The sequence below is a fragment of the Hypanus sabinus genome, unplaced genomic scaffold, assembly GCF_030144855.1.
Source record: "Hypanus sabinus isolate sHypSab1 unplaced genomic scaffold, sHypSab1.hap1 H_10, whole genome shotgun sequence".
In the NCBI taxonomy this organism is placed as follows: Eukaryota; Metazoa; Chordata; class Chondrichthyes; order Myliobatiformes; family Dasyatidae; genus Hypanus; species Hypanus sabinus.
The window spans coordinates 510,485-534,291 of NW_026779041.1; the positions used below are offsets into that span (position 1 = coordinate 510,485).

The 23,807-nt window shown below is 49.5% G+C and overlaps 1 protein-coding gene across 1 annotated transcript; it reads right to left on the bottom strand.

Annotated features, from left to right (window-relative positions):
• Positions 1-1,612: 1,612 nt before the first annotated feature.
• On the bottom strand, positions 1,613-18,186 carry LOC132386061 (rho-related GTP-binding protein RhoU-like). Its single transcript, XM_059958349.1, has 3 exons — positions 17,816-18,186; positions 7,043-7,101; positions 1,613-5,872 (listed from the first exon to the last, which is right to left on the bottom strand). The coding sequence occupies exons 1-3, from the start codon at positions 18,033-18,035 to the stop codon at positions 5,414-5,416; spliced, it is 738 nt and encodes a 245-aa protein (XP_059814332.1). The 5' UTR covers positions 18,036-18,186; the 3' UTR covers positions 1,613-5,413.
• Positions 18,187-23,807: the final 5,621 nt, after the last annotated feature.

Here is a 23,807-nt window from a genome sequence, read left to right on the forward strand (position 1 = left end):
TTGGTCAGGGCATGAAGGGATACAGGGAGAAGGCAGGAGCTGAGAGGGAAATGGATCGGCCATGATGAAATGGTGGAGCAGACTCAATTGGCCAATTGGCCTAATTCTGCTCCCGTATCTTACGGTCTTTTGCGTGCTTTGCTTTGGATTTCCAGCATCTGCAGTTTATTTCAATCCTGTGCTGTAGCCTCCACCACCAGACGATGATGTAGTCAGTTAAAATGCTCTCCACAGTACACCTGTAGTCATTTGCAAGTGTCTTTGGTGACATATCAGCTCTCCTCACACTCCTGATGAAATTTAGCCTTCTTTGTAAGTGCATTAATATGCCAGGCCCAGGACAGATCGTCAGAGATGCTGATGCTCAGGAACTTGAAATTGCTCACCAACTCTGTCTCTGATCCCTATATAAGGACTGTGTGTTCCCTCATCTTACCCCTTCTGAAGTTCACAATCTATTCTCTAGTCCTACTGACATTGAGTTCAAGGTTGTTGCTGTGACACCACTCAATCAGCTGATCCATCTTGCTCCTGTATGTCTCATCACCATCTGAAATTATGCCAGCAATAGCTGTGACCAAATAAACTCCTAACCCATACGTTTTTGGATTGTAGTAGGAAACTGGAGTACCTGAAGGAACCCGTGTGGTCATGGGGAGAATGTACAAACTCCTTAGACAGGGGCAGGAAATGGACCTTTTAGGGAGTACTCTGAAGATGGGCCATATAGTAAACACCACCTTCAGCAACCAACATTCAGATTAAATTTAAAATGCAACTCGGAACCAGGCACTTAATTGATATGTCTGCATATGCATGAAAGCAATCGACAGTCAATTACATGAATGGAGTGCACTCATTTTGGGTGTATTGGTGGTGGCAATATCCAGGAATTTGCAATTCAAAAAAGGCATTATGAGGATAGAAATTGTCATGTTCCCTTTGTGCTTTCACATACAAAATGCATTATGTCGGGCAGTAGCAGTCTCTCAGCATCTATGGACAGGAGTAAATATTCAACATTTCGGGCCAGGACCCTTCATCAGATTGGAGGAAAAATCTGGGAAGTCAGAGTAAGGTGGAGGGGAGGGGAGGAAGTACGAGGTGGTAGGAGATAGGTGAAACCAGGAGTGGGTCAATTAATGAGTTTGGAAGCTGATTGGTGCAAGAGATAAAGGGCTGGAGAACGGGAATCTGATAGGAAAGGCAGGAGATCATGGAAGAATGAGAATGGGGAAGAGGAAGGTGATGGGCAGGTAGGCAGATAAGGTGAGAGAGGGAGAAGGGATTGGAGAATGGTGAAGGGGGTGGTGCAATTTCTGGAAGTTCGAGGGATCAACTTTCATGCCATCAGGTTAACGAATACAAGGTGCCAATCCTTCAGATGAGTGAGGTCTCATCGTGGCAGTAGAAGGCACAGATAGACAAGTCAGGATGGGCAAGGGAAGTAAAATTGACAAGCGTGGCCACCAGGAGATCCGCTTTTTCTGGCAGGCGCTTGGCGAAGCGGTCTCCCAGTTCTACCCTCCTCCTACAAATCCGACCTCAAGGCCCCAGCAACATTCTCAAGAATAAGGTTTCTTCAGAGACAGGAAAAGCAGACAAGATGCACTTCGTTTGAAAAATACAGACATTTTATTTTTTTTTCCACTTCATGCAGCAACAGTCGAGTCCAGCTGTTTACAAAGCAGTGCCCCCACCCTCGAGGGTGGGGGGGGGGTCATCCTCGCCTGCTCCACAACCCCGGTGTAAATTATTTCATAAGCACAACCTCCAAACTGCTCCTGCGCCTTTGACTTAACTTTCACACCGGTAATACTATCCGCGTGGCTTGTTTCGCCTGCGTATACACTTATACATTTGAACTATAATATAAACTTCTGCAAAAAAGAAGCATTTTTTAATATTTCACACATCTCCCATGTGTCAATGGAAGCACTTCTAACCCTTTCCCCACTCCCACATAATTTCCCCTCTCATCCCAGATTCCCCACCTACTCCCAGTGTGAAAATGGTAGGTAAACCAAGAGGAGCTGGCTCTCATTTGGTTATAGTCCGTCTTTATCGACAACAAAAGATTTTACTGACTGAAATTTTTGATCAAGAAAAATCAAAGAATTTTACCTATGCACCTTTAAAAAAAAATCGCCCATAATTGTTCTATCAATTTATAACTCATCAGAATAACTGATGGCAAGGTTGAGAAAGGCATTTTTATTGGTCACCAAACAGGTCATCAATGACAGGCAGTTCAAAGAACTTCTAGTGGGACAGGAGAAAATCACACAGAAGGCATTCAAGGATGTTGCTGAAAATTTTCTTGGCAACTACAGAGCACCAAACTACGTGCAGTTGGTTGACAACGTGCTTCTAGCATACAAAACCATGAAGTGCAATCTGTCACTAAAGATTTATTTTCTGCTTTCCCATTTAGACTTCTTCCCTGCAAACCTTGGCACTGTCGGTGACGAGAAGGTGAAAGGTTTCACGACATTGTGGTGATGGAGAAATGATATCAGGGTAACTGGAATCAGTCATCGCTGGCTGATTATCGTCAGACACTTAAGTGAGAAGCCTCGAACACTGAGAACTAACTAACGAAAGTCACCAACTTAGCTTAGTTGAACTATTGTAAAGCTTCAGCACCATTACACAATTAAATGCATTATATTCTATAAACGTTAATCTCTTGTTTCTCCAAATTCCTACGCGATACAAGTAGTCTGAAGTTATATTTGTGTTCATCTTCAAGCGGTCTATCGTAAACAAATTAAAAAAAAAAATCTGAGATGCAACACTTCCAGAGAAGAAAGTTGTCCAGTGTAGTCACTAATAACTAGCCCCAAATTCTCAAAGTTCTTAGGGTCGTTTCGTGGTAGCCGATAACACCAAAGGCAGCCTCCAGCCAGATGCTGTTAATTGCCCATTGGGTCTCGGCTTCCAGATTTCTGATCGACCACTTCTCTTTGACCTTCAGTGAGTTCTGGGCTCAACACTTAAGGTCAAAGCCCGTAGGTCGACTGGAAGTTGAGACCTGATGGCCAAAGCCTGGGTGCACGAGTCGAAGGCCCAAGGCCCAATGTTTAAATCCACTGGAAGCTGGGGGCCCGGAGATGGATTAGAGGACTGAGTGTGTGCAGGAGGGGGGAAAAGGGGGGGCTTGTTCTCCTCCTGTTGTTGCTTGTGTGCTGTAAACATATTGAGCACGCCACGTTAGTGCTGGAACGTGTGGTGACCCTCGCGGGCTGCCCCCACCAAATGCTTGAGTGACCTATTTCACTACGTTTCGAGGTACATCCGATAAGTGAATGAGAGTCTGAACCCTGGCAATACTCGGGGGATATGCCGAGTGGCCAAGTGGCCCTGCACTCCAGCCGATGGCCGGCTGCCTCCCAATTGTCCAAGGGACACTACGCCCACAACACCCCATCTCGCAGCCACTCCTGCAACATCTAGAGCCGGCCACGGACTCCCAACGCGGTGCTGGAGGGTAGGGACCTGCAGTGTGACGACCCCCTCCTCTAAAATACCCAAGCCTCCGGCTTGAATTCAAGGGGCAGTCACGGGGCTGCTTTCCAGTAACCTGCACTTGAAACAAAACTGCTTTCGTCCCTAAAACAGTGTCAAGGGCAAACCGCGGCATAAAATCCTCAGAATCTAATAAAGTCAGCCAAACGCAGCCAGGGCCGCACTGAGCAGTAAAAGGCATCGTCCTGAAACACTCGAAAACATAGTTAGGCTGCCCCCACAGACCCTTTCAATTACCTGCTTGGTTGCCCCTGGTTACAGTAGTATGAGTGACTATAGCAGTCACTAAACAGAAAATTATCATAAAGCTTTCTTATTCTGGTTTCTGGGGAAAGAGGTGCAAGCAAGGACTGAGCACACAGAGGTTTCGAGCTGGCGTTCCCAAACTGGACCCCTCGGTTAATGGTCTTGAAAGAAAAAGGCTGGTGTAAAGGATCGTAACAGAGGTCAAACCTGAAGATGCGCTTCTTCTCTTACAATTAGGAATTGTCGAAACCCTGAACGGCCCCTCGCTTGGATCAACTGTCGCGTGCACACACAGACCCAACGCAAAGCCTAACTCGGAGCTTCGGAGCAGGAATTGTGAGCACCGTGTCCGACATCAAAAACAAACTCCCAAAAAAACCCCCCCACATGTAGCTACCCCCCCCACAGACGTTACACCCGACATTTAGTGAGCGAGAGTCGCGAAGTTAATAACTTCCCAGAAGAGGGATAGGGGGTGGGGGTGGGGGGGGGGGGGGGCTGGGCTTGAACTGTGTAGGAGTAACTAAAAATATAACCAAGGCACCGAAGATTAAATCAGATTGTCAAAGAATTTCGGAGCACTGACTTTAAATACGCTTCCCGAAGATGGGAAGCGTCGTTGCCTTGACTAAGCCTCGAGTAAAATCTAAAGAGCTCAGAAAACTAAAATACTGCAGATGCCGGAAAGCTGAAATAAACACAGCCGAAGTTGTGAACTTTCTCTACACTTTCTCTACACTCGGGTAAAGGGTCTTTGACACAAGCCCTTGCATACAAGATCTCAAGTTCACCCTACCTCCTACCAGGAGGAGCAGGGCAGTTGTCCCAAGTACTCTCATTAATGCACACCAAAGAGGTGAGCTGGTCCGCAGGTCTAACTGACCTTGCACTTTCTGTACACTACACTAGCCTAGGTCTCATCATTGGCAAGGTTGTGGTTAGGCAGGGAGCCATACAAATGCCATATTTCATTTTAAATTAGATGGCATTCTCCTGGTGACTAAGTGGGACGGGGAGGAAGATGAATTCCCCCAGAGGTCTGGCCCAAAGATCAGGATGTTGGTTGGGGTTGGAGGACGCCAGGCCTCGGTACCACCCGACCAGCAACTGTGCACTGGAAGGGGATTACAATCAAGCCCTTCCCACCCCCTCACTCCTTGAGCACCCAAAGCCCAATCGAGGGTTGACTGAGCAGTGGTGCTGCCCGCCCGCCAACCCTATTCAGCTCTCCCAGGGCCAACTTGCCGGCCAACCCAAAACGTGACAATAATTAAAATATCTCACGGAACCCCGGAGGAACTCAGCAGGCCTGGAGGGTATCATCTGCGGAGGGAATTGGCCAGTTGACCTTCACCTGGTCAACGTTGGCTGCCCATTTCCATCCAGAGGCGCTGCCTGACCTGCTGTGTTCCTCCAGAACTGCATTCTAGCTCCAGATTCCAACATCTGCAATTGCCGTGTCTCCGCAGAGACCAATATCTGCTCAGTGGATGTAACAACACACAGCAAGGAAGCACCAGGCCAGAAATGGAAAACCCTTTCCTCCGCAATTCCATCTTGGGCATCATTCACCCACCCGCCCCCCCCACCTCAGAAGTTTGGCAAGCATCCCTGTGACCCCTCGCCCACCCCACAATTTTCATACAACGCAGATGTACTTTTTCCACCAGGATCGCGACAGAGTCCTCATTTTGTTGGCGGTAAGAGCCCTCATCTTGCGCTCGCTGGCCTCCTGCCTGTCCAACTGACGGAGGCCGCAGACAATGGCCATGTCGAAGACCTCCTTTAGGTTCTTCTGAGTCAACGAGGAGCACTCAATGTAGGCCACGGCCCCGATCTTCTCGGCCTGGCTGTGGGCCGCGGCCGAGGGTACTGGCTTCTCCTTGCAAGCGGCCAGGTCAATCAGCACCTTGACGTCTCCGCGAAGGTCACACTGGGTTCCCACCAGGACCACAGGGGCGGTGGGGCAGTGGGACCGGATCTCGGGCATCCACTTCTCCACCACGTTCTGGAAGGACGAGGGACTGACCACGCTGAAGCAGAGGAGGAAGACGGCCGAGTTGTGGTAACAGAAGGGACGGAGCTTGTCGAACTCGTCCTGGGAAGCAAGGGAGAGGAAAGAGAGACATGAGGTGGGTCCAGGGTTATTCAACACTTCTGCCGAGGCCACCCCAGCTGCGGACGTGCCCCGAAGCCATGTTGGAAACTCGGCAGCCATTTTATACACAGCAAGCCGATAACCAGTGTGAGAAATTAGTCAAACTTCCCATTGATCTTAATGTAGAGAGTGGCGCGGGTGCGGGACGAGCTGCCAGCAGAAGTGGTGGATCCAAGTTCGGTTGTAACATTTAAACATTTAGTACAGCACATTACAAGCCCTTTGGCCCACAATGTTGTGCTGACCCTCAACCCTGCTTCCCATATAACCCCCCCCACCTTAAATTCCTCCATATACTTGTCTAGTAGTCTCTTAAACGTCACTAGTGTATCTGCCTCCACCACTGACTCAGGCAGTGCATTCCACGCACCAACCACTGAGTAAAAACCCTTTCTTCCCTTGAACTTCCCTCCCTTTACCTTAAAGCCATGTCCTCTTGTACTGAGCAGTGGTGCCCTGGGGAAGAGGCGCTGGCTGTCCATTCTGTCTATTCCTCTTAATATCTTGTACACCTCTGTCATGTCTCCTCTCATCCTCCTTCTTTCCAAAGAGTAAAGCCCTAGCTCCCTTAATCTCTGATCATAATGCATACTCTCTAAACCAGGCAGCATCCTGGTAAATCTCCTCTGTACCCTTTCCAATGCTTCCACATCCTTCCTATAGTGAGGCGACCAAAACTGGACACAGTACTCCAAGTGTGGCCTAACTAGAGTTTTAAAGAGCTGCATCAAAGAGAAGTTTGGACAAATGCATATCCAGACTTTTGCACAGTACTGTGGTAATTTTCTGTTTCGCAATAAACTGTTGCCACAATAAAAATCATGAACTACATGAGTGATGATAAACCTGACATGGGTCATAGAAGTTAACAGGTTCTTGATTAGTCGTGGTATCAAAGGTTATGGGGAGAAAGCAGGAGACTGGGGTTGAGAGGGAAAATAGATCAGTCATGATGGAGTGATAGAGCAGGCTCGATGGGCCGAAAGGCCTCAATCTGCTCGCACATCTTGTGTGTCTATCACTGAGGCCAGATGAAAGGCCAACGGTGTAGAGTGACCCAGGCGCGCCAAGGGCGAAGGAGGCTGGGAGGAGCACGGCGTGAATACTCACTTGGCCTGCCGTATCGCACAGCTGCAGTCTTATTGGGGTCCCGTTGACCTGCACCACAGCTATGAGACAAAAGAAAACTTGCGTTAGGTTAACAGAAACGATTGAACAAAGTGAACATTCGACCCGACACGCAGGGGTTGTGCTACCCACCACAAACGCACGGAAAGCTGGAGAAAGCAGGCCAGGCCGCATCTGTGGAGATGGACAGTCGACATTTCAGGCCGAGACACTTCATCAGGACTGAAAAGGAAGAGGACAGAAGCTCCCCAGGTCCTTGTTCGGGCTTCTACTCCCTTCCTTTCCAGTCCTGATGAAGCATCTCAAACTAAAATCTCAACAATTTATTTTCCTCCATTGATCGGGTGGGGGTTCCCAACCTTTCTTATATGCCACGGACCCCTACCATTAACCGAGGGGTCCGTGAACGCCAAGTCCCTCCAGCATTGTGTGCGCATTGATTGGGATTTCCAGCATGGGCAGAATCTCCTGGGTTTTCATTTTATTCCTCACAGTGCGATGACTGTTCGGCCCAACGAGACTGTACTCGATGCTCGGCCATCCCACCAAACAGCTGGTCATTTCCCCGTCATCCCGTCTCTTCGCCGGCCTACACCAGGGACAGCGCACGGCAGCCAGCTCACCCGACCAACCCACAACATGCCTTGGGCAACTCGGAACCCGAGCGCCCAGGGAATCCCGTACGGTCGCAGGGAAAGCGGCCAAGCGCCACATGGACAGTGCCGAGGGTCGGATAAAAACCGGGAGGACGGGGATTTCACTCACTAATAATCCCTGCTGGGAAACCTGATCTGGAGCCTTTAGACTTTGGACTCTGCACAGGGACAGCAGCAGATTACAACGCTGAACAAACATTCTGAGCGGGAGATCAGAGGGGCCCAGCTCAGGAGTCAGAGGTCCCTCGGTTAGAGGCCCTGGGGTACCGACATCGATGAGTCTCCAGCACCCACCTCCCTCCCAACGATCGGTGACTCACAGAAGCATACACACGCCTCCTGATGGAAAGTCCCAAATCTGACCTTGTGTTTCTGTTCAGGTTTTTTTTTTCTGATCTCTTACAGCTTGCTTAACTTTACAAACACGCTGTGTAGTTGTGGGGGAGAAGCAGCTCTCGGTCCTTGCTTCTGAGCAGCGGTGCCCGGCCTAACAGTGCCCAGGACACCAGGGGACGCGACAGGCCGGGGTCCATGGTACCTGAGCAGCAAGGACCAAAGTTTGCTCTGTGGCAGTGCCCTGGGCCTCAGGGACTGACCCACACACCAGCAACATTCGTACAGCACCTTCCACACAGGACAACGTATTTGACCGAACTGCCTACGGATAGAGACAAGGCTTGTCACCACTTACTTAGCATTGACGCCACAAAGTTCCACTTTACTTTGAGGCAAGTGCCCTCTCAGAGGATCTGGCTGAGCTCTCAACCCTCTTTAGCTTTTTCCAGATTCAGAAGCACCCCTCCGTACAACCACTCAGAATGCTCCCCGGGGGAGGGGGGGGGCCCTGTAGAAACCTGCCAGAATCCTCAGAGACAGACTAAGCCTTGCCGAACGTCACGGGCAAGTGCGGGAGAACAGGGCTGATTCTGGACCAGCGTCGACCAACGGACGTGTGGTGGGGGGGGGGGGTTGCGGGAGGAAGAGTGAGAAAACAGGATCAGTGGCTGCTCAGCATGGACCTGGTGGGACAAATGGCCTGTTTCACATCGGCCTACCAGCCAGAGAGTCTCCGCCCCATGGCTTTGTTTGACCCCGATCTCCTGTCCAGCGTGGTCCGTGTGCGCGGAGTTTGCACGCTCCCGTCTCGACCGCTTTGGGATTTCTCACTCCCCTTCCCAACCGAGTCAACTCCCAGCGACTGGCAGAGTTGCAAGTCAAGCGGCTGCTGTACATCGTGGGCTCCCCCCACCCTCAGCTGGATCCATTAACCACCCTCCACCAAGTCTTGCTCCGCTCCTTCCCCTCTCCTACGCATACCAGCCATCTTCCCAGTCCAGGAGGAAGAGGGGTCACAGGCTGAAATGTCTAATGGGCGGGGACGGGGGGACGGGAAGGGACAGGATACAGAAAACATGGGGGTGGAGGAATTTGTTTGAGAGCTATTGGGTCAAACGGCCTTCTGTCCAAAGGCAATAGTGACCATCTTTTCACTCTTCCTTTGTCCTGAACGTTTCAAAAGTTCAAAGTACTCTAACCGAAGTATGCACGTTATAACTCTGAGATTCATCTCCTCACAGGCAGCCTCTAAACAAAAAGAATCCAGTAGAGAAAGACCGAACATGCAGAGGAAAATAAAAAAGCAAACTGTGTGTTCTGGTCCGGAGACTACAACGAGAGGCCCCCAGTTCGAGCTGAATCGGCCCATCCCTCAGCTCAGGCCCCGGCACCCTGATCTTTCCGATTCAGACAGCACCTAAATTGTCGCCCGAACACTGGGTTCAGTCACCTCGATACGCTCTGGGGCCTGGGCCCCGCCACTTCGGTTTGACCTGTACCCGACCTTTCCAGCTCGGCCGGGCGCCTGAAACCGATCGAACCTCAGGGCTCCCGGCGACAGCCCGCGGCCTCGCTTCGGTCCTGCCACATCGAACCGCCTCTGAGTTCAAAGTGAAGTTACAGGGCATCGTTTGCGATGATCGTTCACCAGCGTGATCAACCAAGCATTTCATTATTTTCTTTGTTTCCAGACAGAAGTTGCTGAGATTCACCTGTGGCATCTAAAACTTTTTGGGGAAAAAAGTTTCCTTTCTATCGTTTGCCAGTGAACTTGACCCCCCCTTCCCCCACCACTCAGATCTCAACTTACTTCTGAAAAAAATAAGCACTTCCTGCCTTGGGATTCTCCCAGTTAGCAATGCTAGCTAGATTCTGCTGCCTGTAGCCACCTCATTCTTGGCTACACTTCATTAAGCATCCTTATAATACTCCCTGCCTTAGTTAAAACAGCTCCACCTTCCCCAGAAACATCCTTGGAAACCCCCCTTTCCAACCAGATTACTCCTCAGGAATTCCTGAAGAGTGGGTGTCATCTCCATAGGAGACAGACTTTGTAGAATGAGTCATAACAAGTCAGAAACCTTTGTGGTGTGATCACCCAAGCTGAGGATGATGGTCTCATAAGGCAGGGTTTCCCCAACTTTTTTATATCATGGACCAGTGACAAAAAGCAAGGGGTCCGTGGCCCCCCCGCCCCCGGTCGGGAACCCCTGCTCCAAGGGGTTGTCTTGTTCATTGGCTTTCAGTTGGCCGTAGAGGATGATCCAGGATCCACAGGTGGATTTCCTTATTGGAGAACGCCTGTGCGTCACTCTGTACAACGTGGGGAGGCTGACACACCAGACAGTCCTTTGACAGGTCGGGGTCAGGGTCCAGTAACATGGAGTGAAAGATGACTGAGGACTCTTCACTGCTGTAGCCTTCCTCCATCTTCACCGCTGTCCTGATGCGTCATCATCCTCGATAAAAGGCTATGGCAGGAATTGGGAGGTATGGTGGGAATATGGTTGGTAATGAATTATTCAGTCTAGTGATTATCGGTATTTTGTCACAGATTCTTTGATCGCAGATTAATGCACACATGCCGTTGAGAACAGTCAATCTCCTCAGTTCAGATTTTGGGACGGCATGGTAGTGTAGTGGATCACAGTACCAGCAACCCGGGTTCAATTCCTGTCAGAGTTTGTACGTTCTCCCCGTGAGTTTCCTCCGGGTGCTCCGGTTTCCTCCCACAGTCCAAAGACGTACCGGTTGGTAGGTTAATCGGTCACTGTAAATTGTCCCGCAATCAGGCTCGGATTAAATCAATACAGTTCAAAGGGTTGGCACTGTGTATTTCCACCAGGCTTTTTAAAACTGCTGCTCTCTCTGCCACCCAACTGCCCTTCGGAATCCCATGGGGGGGGGTATGGGGGAAGAAAAATCACTCAGATGTGGTCCTTACATATTTAAAAGCATCACAACAATTTGCTCCTTTTGCGAGGTCAGGGGAATGGCCTCGTCAGTCAATGCCCCTGTTCCTGTCAAAGGGCAGAATCAGCGGGGTACAGGATGGGGCGTGGAAACTGACCTCATTTCCCCCTTCCCAGTGATATGTAGCCGGGGGGGCGGGGGGTGGGGAGGTTACAAAACCTCATGATCACTTCACTGTGCGCAATACTGATTGATGGAGCATTGTGGACAGAGTATGGGATCTGTGGCTAAACTTTACTCTGTATCTAACTTTGTTTTTTTTTTAAAAAAAGTGTGTGTGTGTGTGTTTTTTTGTTTGTTTTGATTTTGTTAAACGCCTTTATTTATACCAAAAATATCTTTATGGCATCGATGAAAACATCAATTATCCCTGCTGCCAAGGGGAAAAAATGTAAACACAGTCATCTTGTCTCCGTTCAGAGACAAGACAATCAGGCCTTCGTGAACAGGTAAAGGTCTCCCCACCATTGAGCACGTCAACATTGTCGTAGCAAAGCAGCGCTCATCGTCAACGACTCCCCCCACCCATGCCCCGCTCTCTTCTCCCTGTTGCCATCAGGTGCTGAATCTGGAGGTACAGGAGCCTCAGGACTCACGCCACAGGTTCAGGAAGTTATTGCCCCCCCAACCAGAGGGGACAATTCCACTCACCCCAACGCTAATACAACCTATGGACTCACTGTCAAGGCCTCCCCAGCTCACGTCCTCAATATTTATTGCTTATTGATTATTATCATTTTCTTTTGTAATTGCTCCGTCTGTCTATTTCGTGTCGGTTGCGCGACAGATTTCCTCTTTGGTTCTACCGCGTTCCTTCGTATTTACAGACTGACGCAGTTTACGGATTGGACTCTGCAGTGTCGGGTCGCTCCTGCTTCTGATGCTATTTTGGGCGGCTTTGGAACAAGCCAGCCTGCGGATAACGAACGCTGGATGCACCTGGACTCTTTCCATTCGGCGTTCTATATTCCGTGCTTCCTCACTCGTGTACTTTTTGTTGCCGTCTGCCTGACCTGTTTTTTTTGTGTGCGGGGTGCGGGGGGGGGTTCGACGTTTCTCTTTGAACGGCTCGGTTCCATGTTCTGTGGCGGTCTGATTGGACGATGAAACTCATATGCCACATGCATACTTTGAATCTTTGCAGTGCAAGAAAGTGAACCTGCGGGTAGTGGACGGTGATTTAGATAATAAATTAACTTTGAACTTTTGAGAAGTCGCTCCCGGCCTCCTGCACCACACTGTCTCCAATCTTCCCGTCCCGGGAACATCCGGATCCTCCTGTGCACCCTCACTTGTGGGGTCATGCTTTCCCTATGAGACAATCAAGAGCTGCGTTGGAACACTCCAGCTGAGTCACTTCATTGCCAGCCTGTGAAACATCCCAGAATTGATTGTGGTTCGGTGCCCAGCGTAAAACACAGGACAATACCATAACGACGACGACCAGCAATCAACAAGACACTAGTGCAAAGAGCCATGAGTAAGTAACAATTATTATCAACAGGACAAGGAGATCAGGAGAGGCCATTTAATAGATGTTGTACGGGGGGATTACACCTGAGTGAGTTTTGTTGAGAAGCGCGGTAACTACAGGTGGCGATGGGCTTGTGTCGTCTCCTGATGACAGTTTCGTGAACAGGTGACTGGCAGGGTGGGTGGAGCCGGCGGCAACTTTTCCCAGCTCGTGTCTTCACTCTGGTGAACAAGTCGGTCAATGTCAGTGGCCGACAGCCGTTGACCTTCTCCGCTGGCCGAGCCTCTCACTGCGACCTGGACTTGGCGAGGAAGGACGAACGGACAAGGGAGTCACATTGGGAGCGAACCCTGCGGAAAGTGGAAAGTGCGGCGGGGAGACGTCCTCGGCGGTGGGACCGCGTTGGAGATGGCAGAAGTTACTGAGAGTTATGTGCTGGACGTGGAGGGGTGGTAGGTGAGGACGCGAGGGACCCTACCCCTAGTGGGGGTGGCGGGAGGATGGGGTGAGGGCGGACGTTTGCGAGATGGAAGAGATGTGGGTGAGGGCGGCGTTGATGGTGGGCTTGGGCTACCAGCATAAACTTTTATAAACCATACCTTAATATTGCCAAACCTGGCTTTAATAGGGGCTTTTATATTGAATTAGAAAAATCACAAACCACTTTATAATAATTCTTTTTTTAAAGAATTATAGTGCTATAATGTAATAGACATCAGGTTCCTGAACCAGTGTGGATAACTTCACTCACCCCAACACTGAACTGATTCCACACATCAGGCTCCTGAACCAGTGTGGATAACTTCACTCACCCCAACACTGAACTGATTCCACACATCAGGCTCCTGAACCAGTGTGGATAACTTCACTCACCCCAACACTGAACTGATTCAACACATCAGGCTCCTGAACCAGTGTGGATAACTTCACTCACCCCAACACTGAACTGATTCCACACATCAGGCTCCTGAACCAGTGTGGATAACTTCACTCACCCCAACACTGAACTGATTCAACACATCAGGCTCCTGAACCATTGTGGATAACTTCAGTCACCCCAACACTGAACTGATTCCACACATCAGGCTCCTGAACCAGTGTGGATAACTTCACTCACCCCAACACTGAACTGATTCCACACATCAGGCTCCTGAACCAGTGTGGATAACTTCACTCACCCCAACACTGAACTGATTCCACACATCAGACTCCTGAACCAGTGTGGATAACTTCACTCACCCCAACACTGAACTGATTCCACACATCAGGCCCCTGAACCAGTGTAGATAACTTCACTCGTACCAACACTGAACTGATTCAACACATCAGGCTCCTAAACCAGTGTGGATAACTTCACTCACCCCAACACTGAACCGACACTATTCTTAACACTTTATTTTTTCTTCTTCTTATTATTGCTTAGCTTTGTTAATCAGATATTTGCTAATTTAATTCCTTATTGTACATAATGACATATTGACTTAATTTGTTTTAGTTAATTTTCAATAATAATTAATAAAAAGATTTAAAAAAAGAAAAAACACCAACTTGATTCCAGAACCTGAGGACTCACTCTCAAGGACTCCAACTCATGTTTGCAGTATTGCTTATTGTAGGAATTTGTCTTTTTCCAACATTGGTTGTTTGTCAATCTTTATGTATAGATATTTTTCCACTCTGATAAATTGTATTGTTTTTCTTTATTTTCCTGTAAGTGTCTGCAAGAATCGTGCAATGCTTTACAGTTCCAGCAACCCGGGTTCAATTCCCGCTGCTGCCTGTAAGGAGTTTGTACGATCTCCCCGTGACCACGTGGGTTTCCTCCGGGTGCTCCCACACTCCAAATAAGTACTGGTTGAAGGTTAGTTGGTCATTGTAAATTGTCCCATGCTTAGGCTGGCGTTAGATAGAGGGTTCACTGGGTGGTGTTGTTCGAAGGGCCAGAAATTCTGAAATGTATCTCACTCAACAAACAAAAACAAATAAACCTCAAGGTTATTTGATAATAAATAACATATTGCAACCAATTTAACAAGGAAACTCCTGTCATAATCTTTCCACCCATAAGGTTAATGCTAGCCCTGGAAGAGACTATCACCTGCACTCTCTCCATGTTTCCAGATTCTTCACAGTAGGGGCAATTTACAGCAGCAAAGAAACAGGCCATTCAGACCATCTAGACTGTGTCAACCATCAAGCACTCACGTGCAATGATCCTAACACACACACACTTCCATCGACTCCCCCCATAATAACACCACTCACTCACGCCCCAAGGGCAATTTAGGACAGCCAATTATCTCACCAAACCTGCCCGTCTTTGGGACTGGGAGGAAATCACCGGGAGAACGTGCGAACTCCGCATAGACAGCGCCCGAGGTCAGCACTGAACCAGGGTGCCTGGGACGGAGGCAGCAGCACCGGCACATCTAGTGACACGGACTGCGGGTAAGACACCAGGCAGAGCAACAGAATCAACTCCTCGTCTTCCTCTGCAGAACTGCACGGGATCATTTTCACCCAGTGATCCTGTTCCAGTGCTCAAAGACAAACAGAGTGATAAGGAAAAACCGTATCGTGCTCAACTGCAGACTGCCGCAACATTCATGGACCCAGGGACGTGGACTGTACTTTTTTGTGTTTACTGTTATCTGTTATTTGCATGTGTGACTGTTGGTAACACCTTGGTCCAACACTGTTTGTTTGGTTGTATCCATGGGCATTTGTATCTGGTTGAATGACAGTTAAACTTGAAACTGAAGAGATGCTGGAAATCCAGGGAGAGGCACAAAGAAACGCACAAGATGTTGGAGAAACTCAGTGGGTCAGGCAGTAAGACTTAGCTCCATCATGGGCACGAGCCCCTGCAGCATCCAGGACATCTTCAGGGAGCGGTGCCTCAAAAAGGCGGCGTCCATCATTAAGCACCCCGTCACCCAGGACATGCCCTCTTCTCATTGCTACCATTGGGAAGGAGGCACAACAGCCTGAAGGCACACACTCAACGATTCATGAACGCCTTCTTAAATAAGAAATAGGAGCAGGAGGAGGCCATCCGGCCCATCGAGCCTGCCCCGCCATTCAATAAGATCATGGCTGATCTGTGTCCGTAAACTCAGCTCCATCTACCTGCCTTTTCCCCAAAACTATGTAAAAACCCATCTTACTGTATCTTAAATATATTTAGTGAGGAAACCTCAACTGCTTCCCAGGGCAGGGAATTCCACAGATTCACCACTCTCTGGGAAAAACAGTTTCTCCTCATCTCCGTCCTAAATCTTCTCCCCTGAATCTTGAGGCTATGCCCCCGAGTTCTAGTCTCACCTACCAATGGAAACACTTTTCCTACTTCTATCGCTTTCAAAAATTTTTCCCCTCTGCCATCCCATTTCTGAATGGACGTTGAACCCATTAACTAACAACAGGCACAAAATGCTGGAGGAACACAGCAGGCCAGGCAGCATCCTCGGCCCAAAACGTCGACAGCGCTTCTCCCTATAGATGCTGCCTGGCCTTTCCAGCATCTGCAGATTTCCTCGTGTTAACCTTTCCCCCCCTATTTTTGCACATACTCGTTTTAATTATATATTGCATTATACTGTTGCCACAAAGGCAAACGTCACGACATCAAATCGGATTCTGATCTATAGACGGGAAGAAACAGTTTAAGTTTTGGGGTGAGACCGTTCCTCAGGGTATTAGTGGACCCATTAAATCACCGCACTTTAACTCAGACCAACACAGTACCCCCAAGTTGCAAGGGCGCCCTCCGCCCTTTCTCCCCACCCCTCTCGGGCACCCAGCTCCCCTCTCCCAGCCAGCTCCATCCTCCAACTCGCTTGCACCGGTCTCCTCCTCTCTTCGTAGCGCCGACGTTACCCCGGTCCCGAGGCCAGGTCTGGACCTGCAGCCACCCACCCACAGGTCACACACACACACACAAACAGAACTGCATCCTGCAGGCGCCGGGAAGGCGACGCAGCACACGGAACGCTGGCGGTCCCGGCCCCAGCCAAGTACTGGGTTCGGTTCCCATCACAGCGAACTCTCGAATTTCCTGGGTAAAACTCTGCCTCCTTTAACCACCCCATTTAGTCACCGACTCGCCGGAGGCGCTCGCTCGGACTGACTTCTGCTGTTTCACCCTAACGGCCTTGGCCCGGAGTTATTCAGTAAACAGCGATACTTAATCACAGCGGCTGATCAAAAAAGTTTCCACGGTAGCTCACTGGGGTTCACTTATTAGCCCAGCACAGAACAAATTCCAAGAATGCATTGACACCCCCCCCCCACAAGAAAAACGCCTGTGACTATCGCAGCAATCAACACAAGTAGATTTTTAACGTCCATTTGCTCGTGGCGTAAAATGAGACGCAAAGCACCCACGGGAGAACAAAAAGGGTCTCGGATTGTTCAAATCGTGAGCTTTGTCATTCGCCGTTGCTAACTACAGCAGGCAGAGAGATTCGATAGTCCCTTCGGTCCATCTAGTCCGGGCCGAAGCCATTTAAACGGTCTCCTCCGCACCGGGGCCGCGGCCCTCCATACCCCGACTATCCCGTGCACCTGTCCAAACTTTGCTTAAAAGTAAACTTTTATTATCGGAGTACAATACGTCAGCACATACAACCCCCATTTTCCTGCGGGCATTCTCGGTAAAGGCTTAGAAACCCAGCTGTACACTCTCACTACCCCGCATACACCATCTCATTCGATTTGCTCTCGTTACAGGACCCATTTATCTTTCATATATTGTACTTAGTTAATTTTATTATTATGTATTATCATGTACCGACGCCGCGAACCAACACATTTCACGACACACGCCAGTGATATTAAATCTGATTCGGAACGGGCGGTTAACCCGAAAGCCCGCATTTCGTTTCAACTATGGCCCCGCTGTGGAATGGACCATAAGGGTACTGCAGCAGCATTAGGCCATTTGGCCCATCGAGTCTACTCTCATCACGGCCGATCCAATTTCCCCTCTCAGCCCCAATCTCCTGTCTTCCCCCCCACCACCCCCGCCCCGTATCCCTTCATGCCCCGGCGAATCTCTGCCTTAAACATATTTGGTGCGACTTTATGGAGGGAGTCTAGTAGCGAGTGAGGCACCGGCCGCAGTAATTTCAGCATGGAACTAACATTCCCACTGTTAAGTAACAAGCTGGTATGAAGATGATCTTCAAACTTTCCTGCTACCTACCCGTTAAACTCGCGAGCTAAATATTTTACTACAAAGTTCTGTTCCGCTGGAAAAGCGCAAGTTGAAAGCACATTTTTAAAAAATGCAAATGACATATGAGGAATACCTACCCGAGAAGTCGTCAAAAGCGGTTGGGACGTACTTGGTTGGGTAACCGTTCGTTGTATAACTGACGACGAGGCTTGTTTTACCGACTGCCCCATCTCCCAGTAGGACGCATTTGAGGAACCGCTCCCGGGGGCTGCCGTTCCGGGTGTCCTGCCTGGGTCTGTGCGGCGGCACGGGAGGAGCGAGCTGTACTCGGTAGTCCAACAGGTCGTGGGGAGGCATTATGCAGCCTGCGGGGAGCAGAAGACGGGTCCTCGCAACTACCCCAAATCTGGGAAAAAGGTTTTGAAAACTTTTTTCCGCGTCGTGTCAACTTGGTGGGTCGGAGGGCTGGCGGCTGGCACACACTCCCACTCCTCCCTCTGAAGTTCAATCGCTCTGGAACAATTGCGATCCCTCCCTCTTTTATAGACACCGCCGGCGAGACCCGCCCCTCGGAGCGGGGCGGGCGCGATCGAGCGGATTTAAACCGGGGAAGCGGAAGGCGGGAGGGGAAAAAAACTTTTGAAAAAAAATCTCGTGGTAAGAACACTTTTTTAAAAGCGCAATTAGATACCACAATTAGAAAGTCTGAACGTTCATTAACGAGGTGTTTTCACCCGCAGACCTGCCGCTCACTGGATGTCTTTTGTTTCTCGCACCGTTCGCTGTTAATTCTAGAGACTGTTGAGAGTGAAAATCCCAGGAGATCAGAAGTCTCTGAGATACTCAAACCACCCCATCTGGCGCCAGCAATCACTCCACGCTCAAAGTCACTCAGATCACGTTTCTTCCCCATTCTGGTGTTTGTTCTGTGAACTCCAACTGAACCTCTGGACCATGTCTGAGCTGGAGCCTCATGATTAGCCGATAAGATATTTGCATTTTGAACATCGAATTCTCCAACTTCCGGTAATTCCCTCCCTCTCCCTTCCCCTATCACACTTTCACTCTGCCTCCTCTTCTAGCTGCCTATCACCTCTCTCATGATTCTGCCTCCTTCTACCACCCATAGTGCTTTCCCCCTTACACTCCTTCTTCACCTCTCCTGCCCATCCCCTCCCTGCTCCCCCCACCCCTTGATCTTTCCTCTGATTGGTTTTTCACCTGGCACCTACCAGCCTTCTCCTCCCCACCCTCCCCCGACCTTCTTTACAGGGCCCCTGCCCCCTCCCTCTTCAGTCCTGACGAAGGGTCTCGGCCCAAAACGTTGACTGCTCATTTCCACGGATGCTGCCCGGCCTGCTGAGTTCATCCAGCGTGTTGTCCGTGTCGCTTTGACCACAGCAACTGCAGTGTACTTTGTGTTTCAGTTAGTTGCATTAACAGAGCAGTTAATGCAAATTAACAGGAGGTAGTTGATGAAATGGCCACTGAATGAATTTCCTCTGAACAACCACTTAAACTATCACAACTTTGAGGGTGTGACTCCTCAAAGGATTATACACTAAAGAGATTCTGCAGATGCTGGAATTGTTTGAATAGTGAAGATAGGAGAAGAATGTGGCCATTCAGTCCATCGAGTTTATACCTGAAGTTGTAGAGCAATCCCACCATTTGTCTTTAATTATCACACATAAGCCACTCCTATTTGATACACTGCCTCCCTTTTGCACATAAGCCCCTCCCATTTCACACAGGCCCCTCCCCTTTCACACATAATTCACTCCCATTTGACAGACAGCCCCCTTTCACACATAAGCCCCTCCCATTTGACACACAGGCTCCTCTCCTATCAGATCCCTTCCTCTCCAGTCCTTGACCTTTCTCACCCACCTGGGCTCCACCTATCACCTTCCAGCTCATCCTCCTTCCTCACACCCCACTTTTTACTCCCTCCAGCCTCCTCAGTCTTGATGAAGGGTCTCGGCCAGAAATGTTGACTGTTTTTTTCATCTCCACAGATACTGCCTGACTTGCTGAGTTCTGCCAGCATTTTGTGTCATTTAGAATGTACAAGAAACTTTTCTGTACATAGAGCAATTGTATGTACGTATGTAAAGTTATTGGGGGCAAATTTATGTTTGCCTGTTGTCATGGTGAGATTTTGTGTATCCTACAACACACATTTCAGCTTGTTTATCTTACTTCTAGCTCTTGTTATCAAAATTTTTGGAAGCATCCTGGTGATATGACTCATTAAACTTATGGTCCTGTGTAATTCACAGTCTATTGCTCCAGGATTCTTAGGAAGAGTAATAGATACTAATTTTTTCATCTCTTCTGGTATTATTCCAGTCTCATAAATGTCATTGATTAAATTAGCAAGTTTTTCAATTCCATAATCTTCAAGGGCGATAATCTGTTCTATTACTAATTCATCAGGGCCCTCCCTTTCTTCATCTTACTTATTGCATTAAGCTGGGTGACATCAGGTGGCAGATGCAACAGGGACGGCAAAAGACACCTTTACGAGAATGAAGAGTATAGTGCCCAACACTAAACTAGGCTTGACAACCCGCCTCAGAGTACTGAGATGTTACGTTTATCCAGTTATGTTATATGGTTCAGAATGTTGGACAATATCTAGTAACGTGAGGAAATGGATTGAAGCAGCACAGATGTGGTTTTTGAGGAGGATGCAAAGAACATCATGGACAAAACGAATATCTAACGAGGATGTCATGACCAGAGCAAACACAAAAAGAGAAATAATGTATGAGATCATGAAAAGGCAACGTGACTTCACTGGACATGTGATTAGGAAAGAGGAGTTAGGATGCACGGTAATTATGGGAAAGATCGAAGGGAAGAAAGCAAGTGGAAGGCAAAGACAAACGATGATGGAGACAGCAGCCAGAGAACTGGAAATGAATACTGATGAGTCCTGACCCATAGATTGAAAAATGAAAACGAAATGAAATGGTCCACTCGACCCGGAACAGGAGTGTGTGGGCCACTCAGACTGGGCATGGCACCCGATGATGACAATGATGACCATCACCTCAGGTACAACAGCAACACTTTAAAAGCCATTTCGACAGACACACAAGCTCAGGCAGAGAAAAAGGAGGCACAAGAGACGGCAGGCGCTGGAACCCCGTGCAAGGAACCATCTGCGGGCCGGGCAGCATCTGTCGGGGAAGAGGAATTGCTGAGACCGTGTGTCCGGACTGAGAGAAGAGAGGGGAGATGGGTGGTCTGAGTGATAGATTCACGTACTGAGGAAAGACATGTGCAATGAAGTGCAGACTGCCAGATGTGCTCAGTAGGTTGAACATCTGTGGAGGCGGAGGGATAGTTGATGTTCGGGCCGAGACCCGGCATGTCAACGGGAAAAATTTTGGTTGACCAGTCAGGCCCTGAGCTGAACCGCGAAACCTGGAGGACTGGTGGGTTACTCTCGGTCTGACCTCTACCCTTTGACCTGTTTGGCATGGGTGACCCGACCAAGATCCAAAGCATGAAGCCCTGACTCCAACTGGCATTGCTCTCCGGGTCACTGAGGCACGTAAGCCTCCAGACCCTACAACAAGTTTGTGGTCCTCTTGGAGAAAAAAATCGCACTCTGCTCAAGCACACACTACGGATTCTTCAGACAAGAAACGGGCAAGAAATTCAACTCTACGCACACCAGAATATAATATACTAAAGAACAAACACTTCTCCACACGTTCAGTTCCACTGGTCAAGGTAGTTTTGCTTTTAAGTATAATTAAATCATGGGTCAATTGAATGATTGCATTTTGAGTTTGGATAATTTAACTGAGAGATAAAGACGATGATAAAGAAGAAAAACATGGGATACAGAACAAGTAGAGTTATTTTTCTCTGTGTTTTGTCAAAGAGGGTGGATTTTAAAGGATGTCTTAAAGGGCAGAGGGAGCCAGTGGAGCTTAAGGAGGGAGTGTCAGAGTTTGGGGTCCAGGCACCTACCACTGTGGTACAGTGTGACCACCCCTCCCACAGTGTGACCCTCCCTCAGTACTACCTCTCCCACAGTATGACCCTCCCTCAATACCACCCCTCCCACAGTGTGACACTCCCTCAGTACTACCCCTCCCACAGTATGACCCTCCCTCAGTATCACCCCTCCCACAGTGTGGCGCTCCCTCACTACTGTCCCTCCCAGTGTGGCTTTCCCTCATTACTGCCCCTCGCCCAGTGTGGAACTCCCTGTACTGTCCCTCCCACAGTGTGGCTTTCCCTCAGTACTGTCCCTCCCAGTGTGGCTTTCCCTCAGTACTGTCCCTCCCAGTGTGGCATTCCCTCACTACTGTCCCTCCCAGTGTGGCTTTCCCTCAGTACTGTCCCTCCCAGTGTGGCTCTCCCTCACTACTGTCCCTCCCAGTGTGGCATTCCCTCACTACTGTCCCTCCCAGTGTGGCTTTCCCTCAGTACTGTCCCTCCCAGTGTGGCTCTCCCTCACTACTGTCCCTCCCAGTGTGGCATGCCCTCACTACTGTCCCTCCCACAGTGTGGGTTTCCCTCAGTACTGTCCCTCCCAGTGTGGCTTTCCCTCAGTACTGTCCCTCCCAGTGTGGCTTTCCCTCACTACTGTCCCTCCCAGTGTGGCTTTCCCTCAGTACTGTCCCTCCCACAGTGTGGCTTTCCCTCATTACTGCCCCTCGCCCAGTGTGGAACTCCCTGTACTGTCCCTCCCAGTGTGGCTTTCCCTCAGTACTGTCCCTCCCAGTGTGGCTTTCCCTCACTACTGTCCCTCCCAGTGTGGCGCTCCCTCACTACTGTCCCTCCCAGTGTGGCTTTCCCTCAGTACTGTCCCTCCCAGTGTGGCATTCCCTCACTACTGTCCCTCCCAGTGTGGCTTTCCCTCAGTACTGTCCCTCCCAGTGTGGCTCTCCCTCACTACTGTCCCTCCCAGTGTGGCATTCCCTCACTACTGTCCCTCGCCCAGCGCGGCGCTCCCTCATTACTGTCCCTCCCAGTGTGGCTTTCCCTCAGTACTGTCCCTCCCACAGTGTGGCTCTCCCTCACTACTGTCCCTCGCCCAGCGCGGCGCTCCCTCAGTACTGCCCATCCTGCGGCGCTCCCTCAGTACTGCCCCCCCCCCCACCCCCCAGCTTGCCGCTTGTTCTCGGCGGGAAGAGAACTCCCGTGTCCGTGGAGTGTGCGAAGCTCACTCTGTCGGTGAATCTGAAAGGTGGTTCCTCGTCTCCGTTCGCATTTCGGCCCCGTCCTCTTCATCGGCGAGGGAGGGGCAGTGTCTGCTAAAACTTGTACCGGGTGTTGAACATGATGATCTTAGACCGGCCCCTCCCACCGCACAGAGCGCTCAGAACTTCCCCCCAGAGTGCAGAGCTCCCTCGTACTGCCCCTTTCAGAACTGCCCACCTCTTACTTGCCTCAACTCTCAATTGCCTGGCAATTTTCTGGGATGGCATCGTCCCTGGAGAAAGGGAGTCATAGAGTCGAGAGAAATACAGCGCAGAAACAGGCCTTTCGGCCCATCGAGTCTGTGCCAAACCATTTAAACTGCCTGCTCCCATAACCCTCCCTACCCATCTAAACTTCTCTTAAACGTTGAAATCGAGTTCATATGCATCACTTGTGCTGGCAGCTCATTCCACACTCTCACGACCCTCCGAGTGGAAGAAGTTGCCCCTCATGTTCCCCTTCAGCTTTTTACCTTTCACCCTTTACCCAGTTGTAAACTCAGTGGAAAAACCCTGCTTGCATTACATAATGCAATACATAATTGTAATGCATAATTTGTATTACTTGATTACTTGAATTTAGTTATTAATTAGTATTTAATCTTGAAAAGCTGGGACTGGAGCAGCTGTAATATTGCAAGCAGCCACCAGAGGGCGGTGTTGGCCATTATTGGGACAATTTGCGCACTCTGCGCCAAATTCTGCTTGAAAGCTGGGGATTGCATCCATTTCAAGCTCTATTTACTTATTTATTTATATTTGACTATTTATTTCTCTATTTATCTATTTACATATTTATTTATTGACTGATATACAGCGTGGAATAGGGTCCATCCAGGCCTTTTGAGCCATGACACCCAGCAACAACTGATATAATCCTTGCCTACTCACAGGAGAATTT

What these genes read in the sequence shown, in the direction of transcription:
- LOC132386061 (XM_059958349.1), bottom strand. Translation starts at nt 18,035, where the DNA reads ATGCCTCCCCACGACCTGTTGGACTACCGAGTACAGCTCGCTCCTCCC. An exon ending in CGCTTTTGACGACTTCTCGG is followed by an intron (nt 7,102 to 17,815) that starts GTAGGTATTCCT and finishes TTTGTCTCATAG; the next exon opens with CTGTGGTGCAGGTCAACGGG. An exon ending in TGTGCGATACGGCAGGCCAA is followed by an intron (nt 5,873 to 7,042) that starts GTGAGTATTCAC and finishes CTTGCTTCCCAG; the next exon opens with GACGAGTTCGACAAGCTCCG.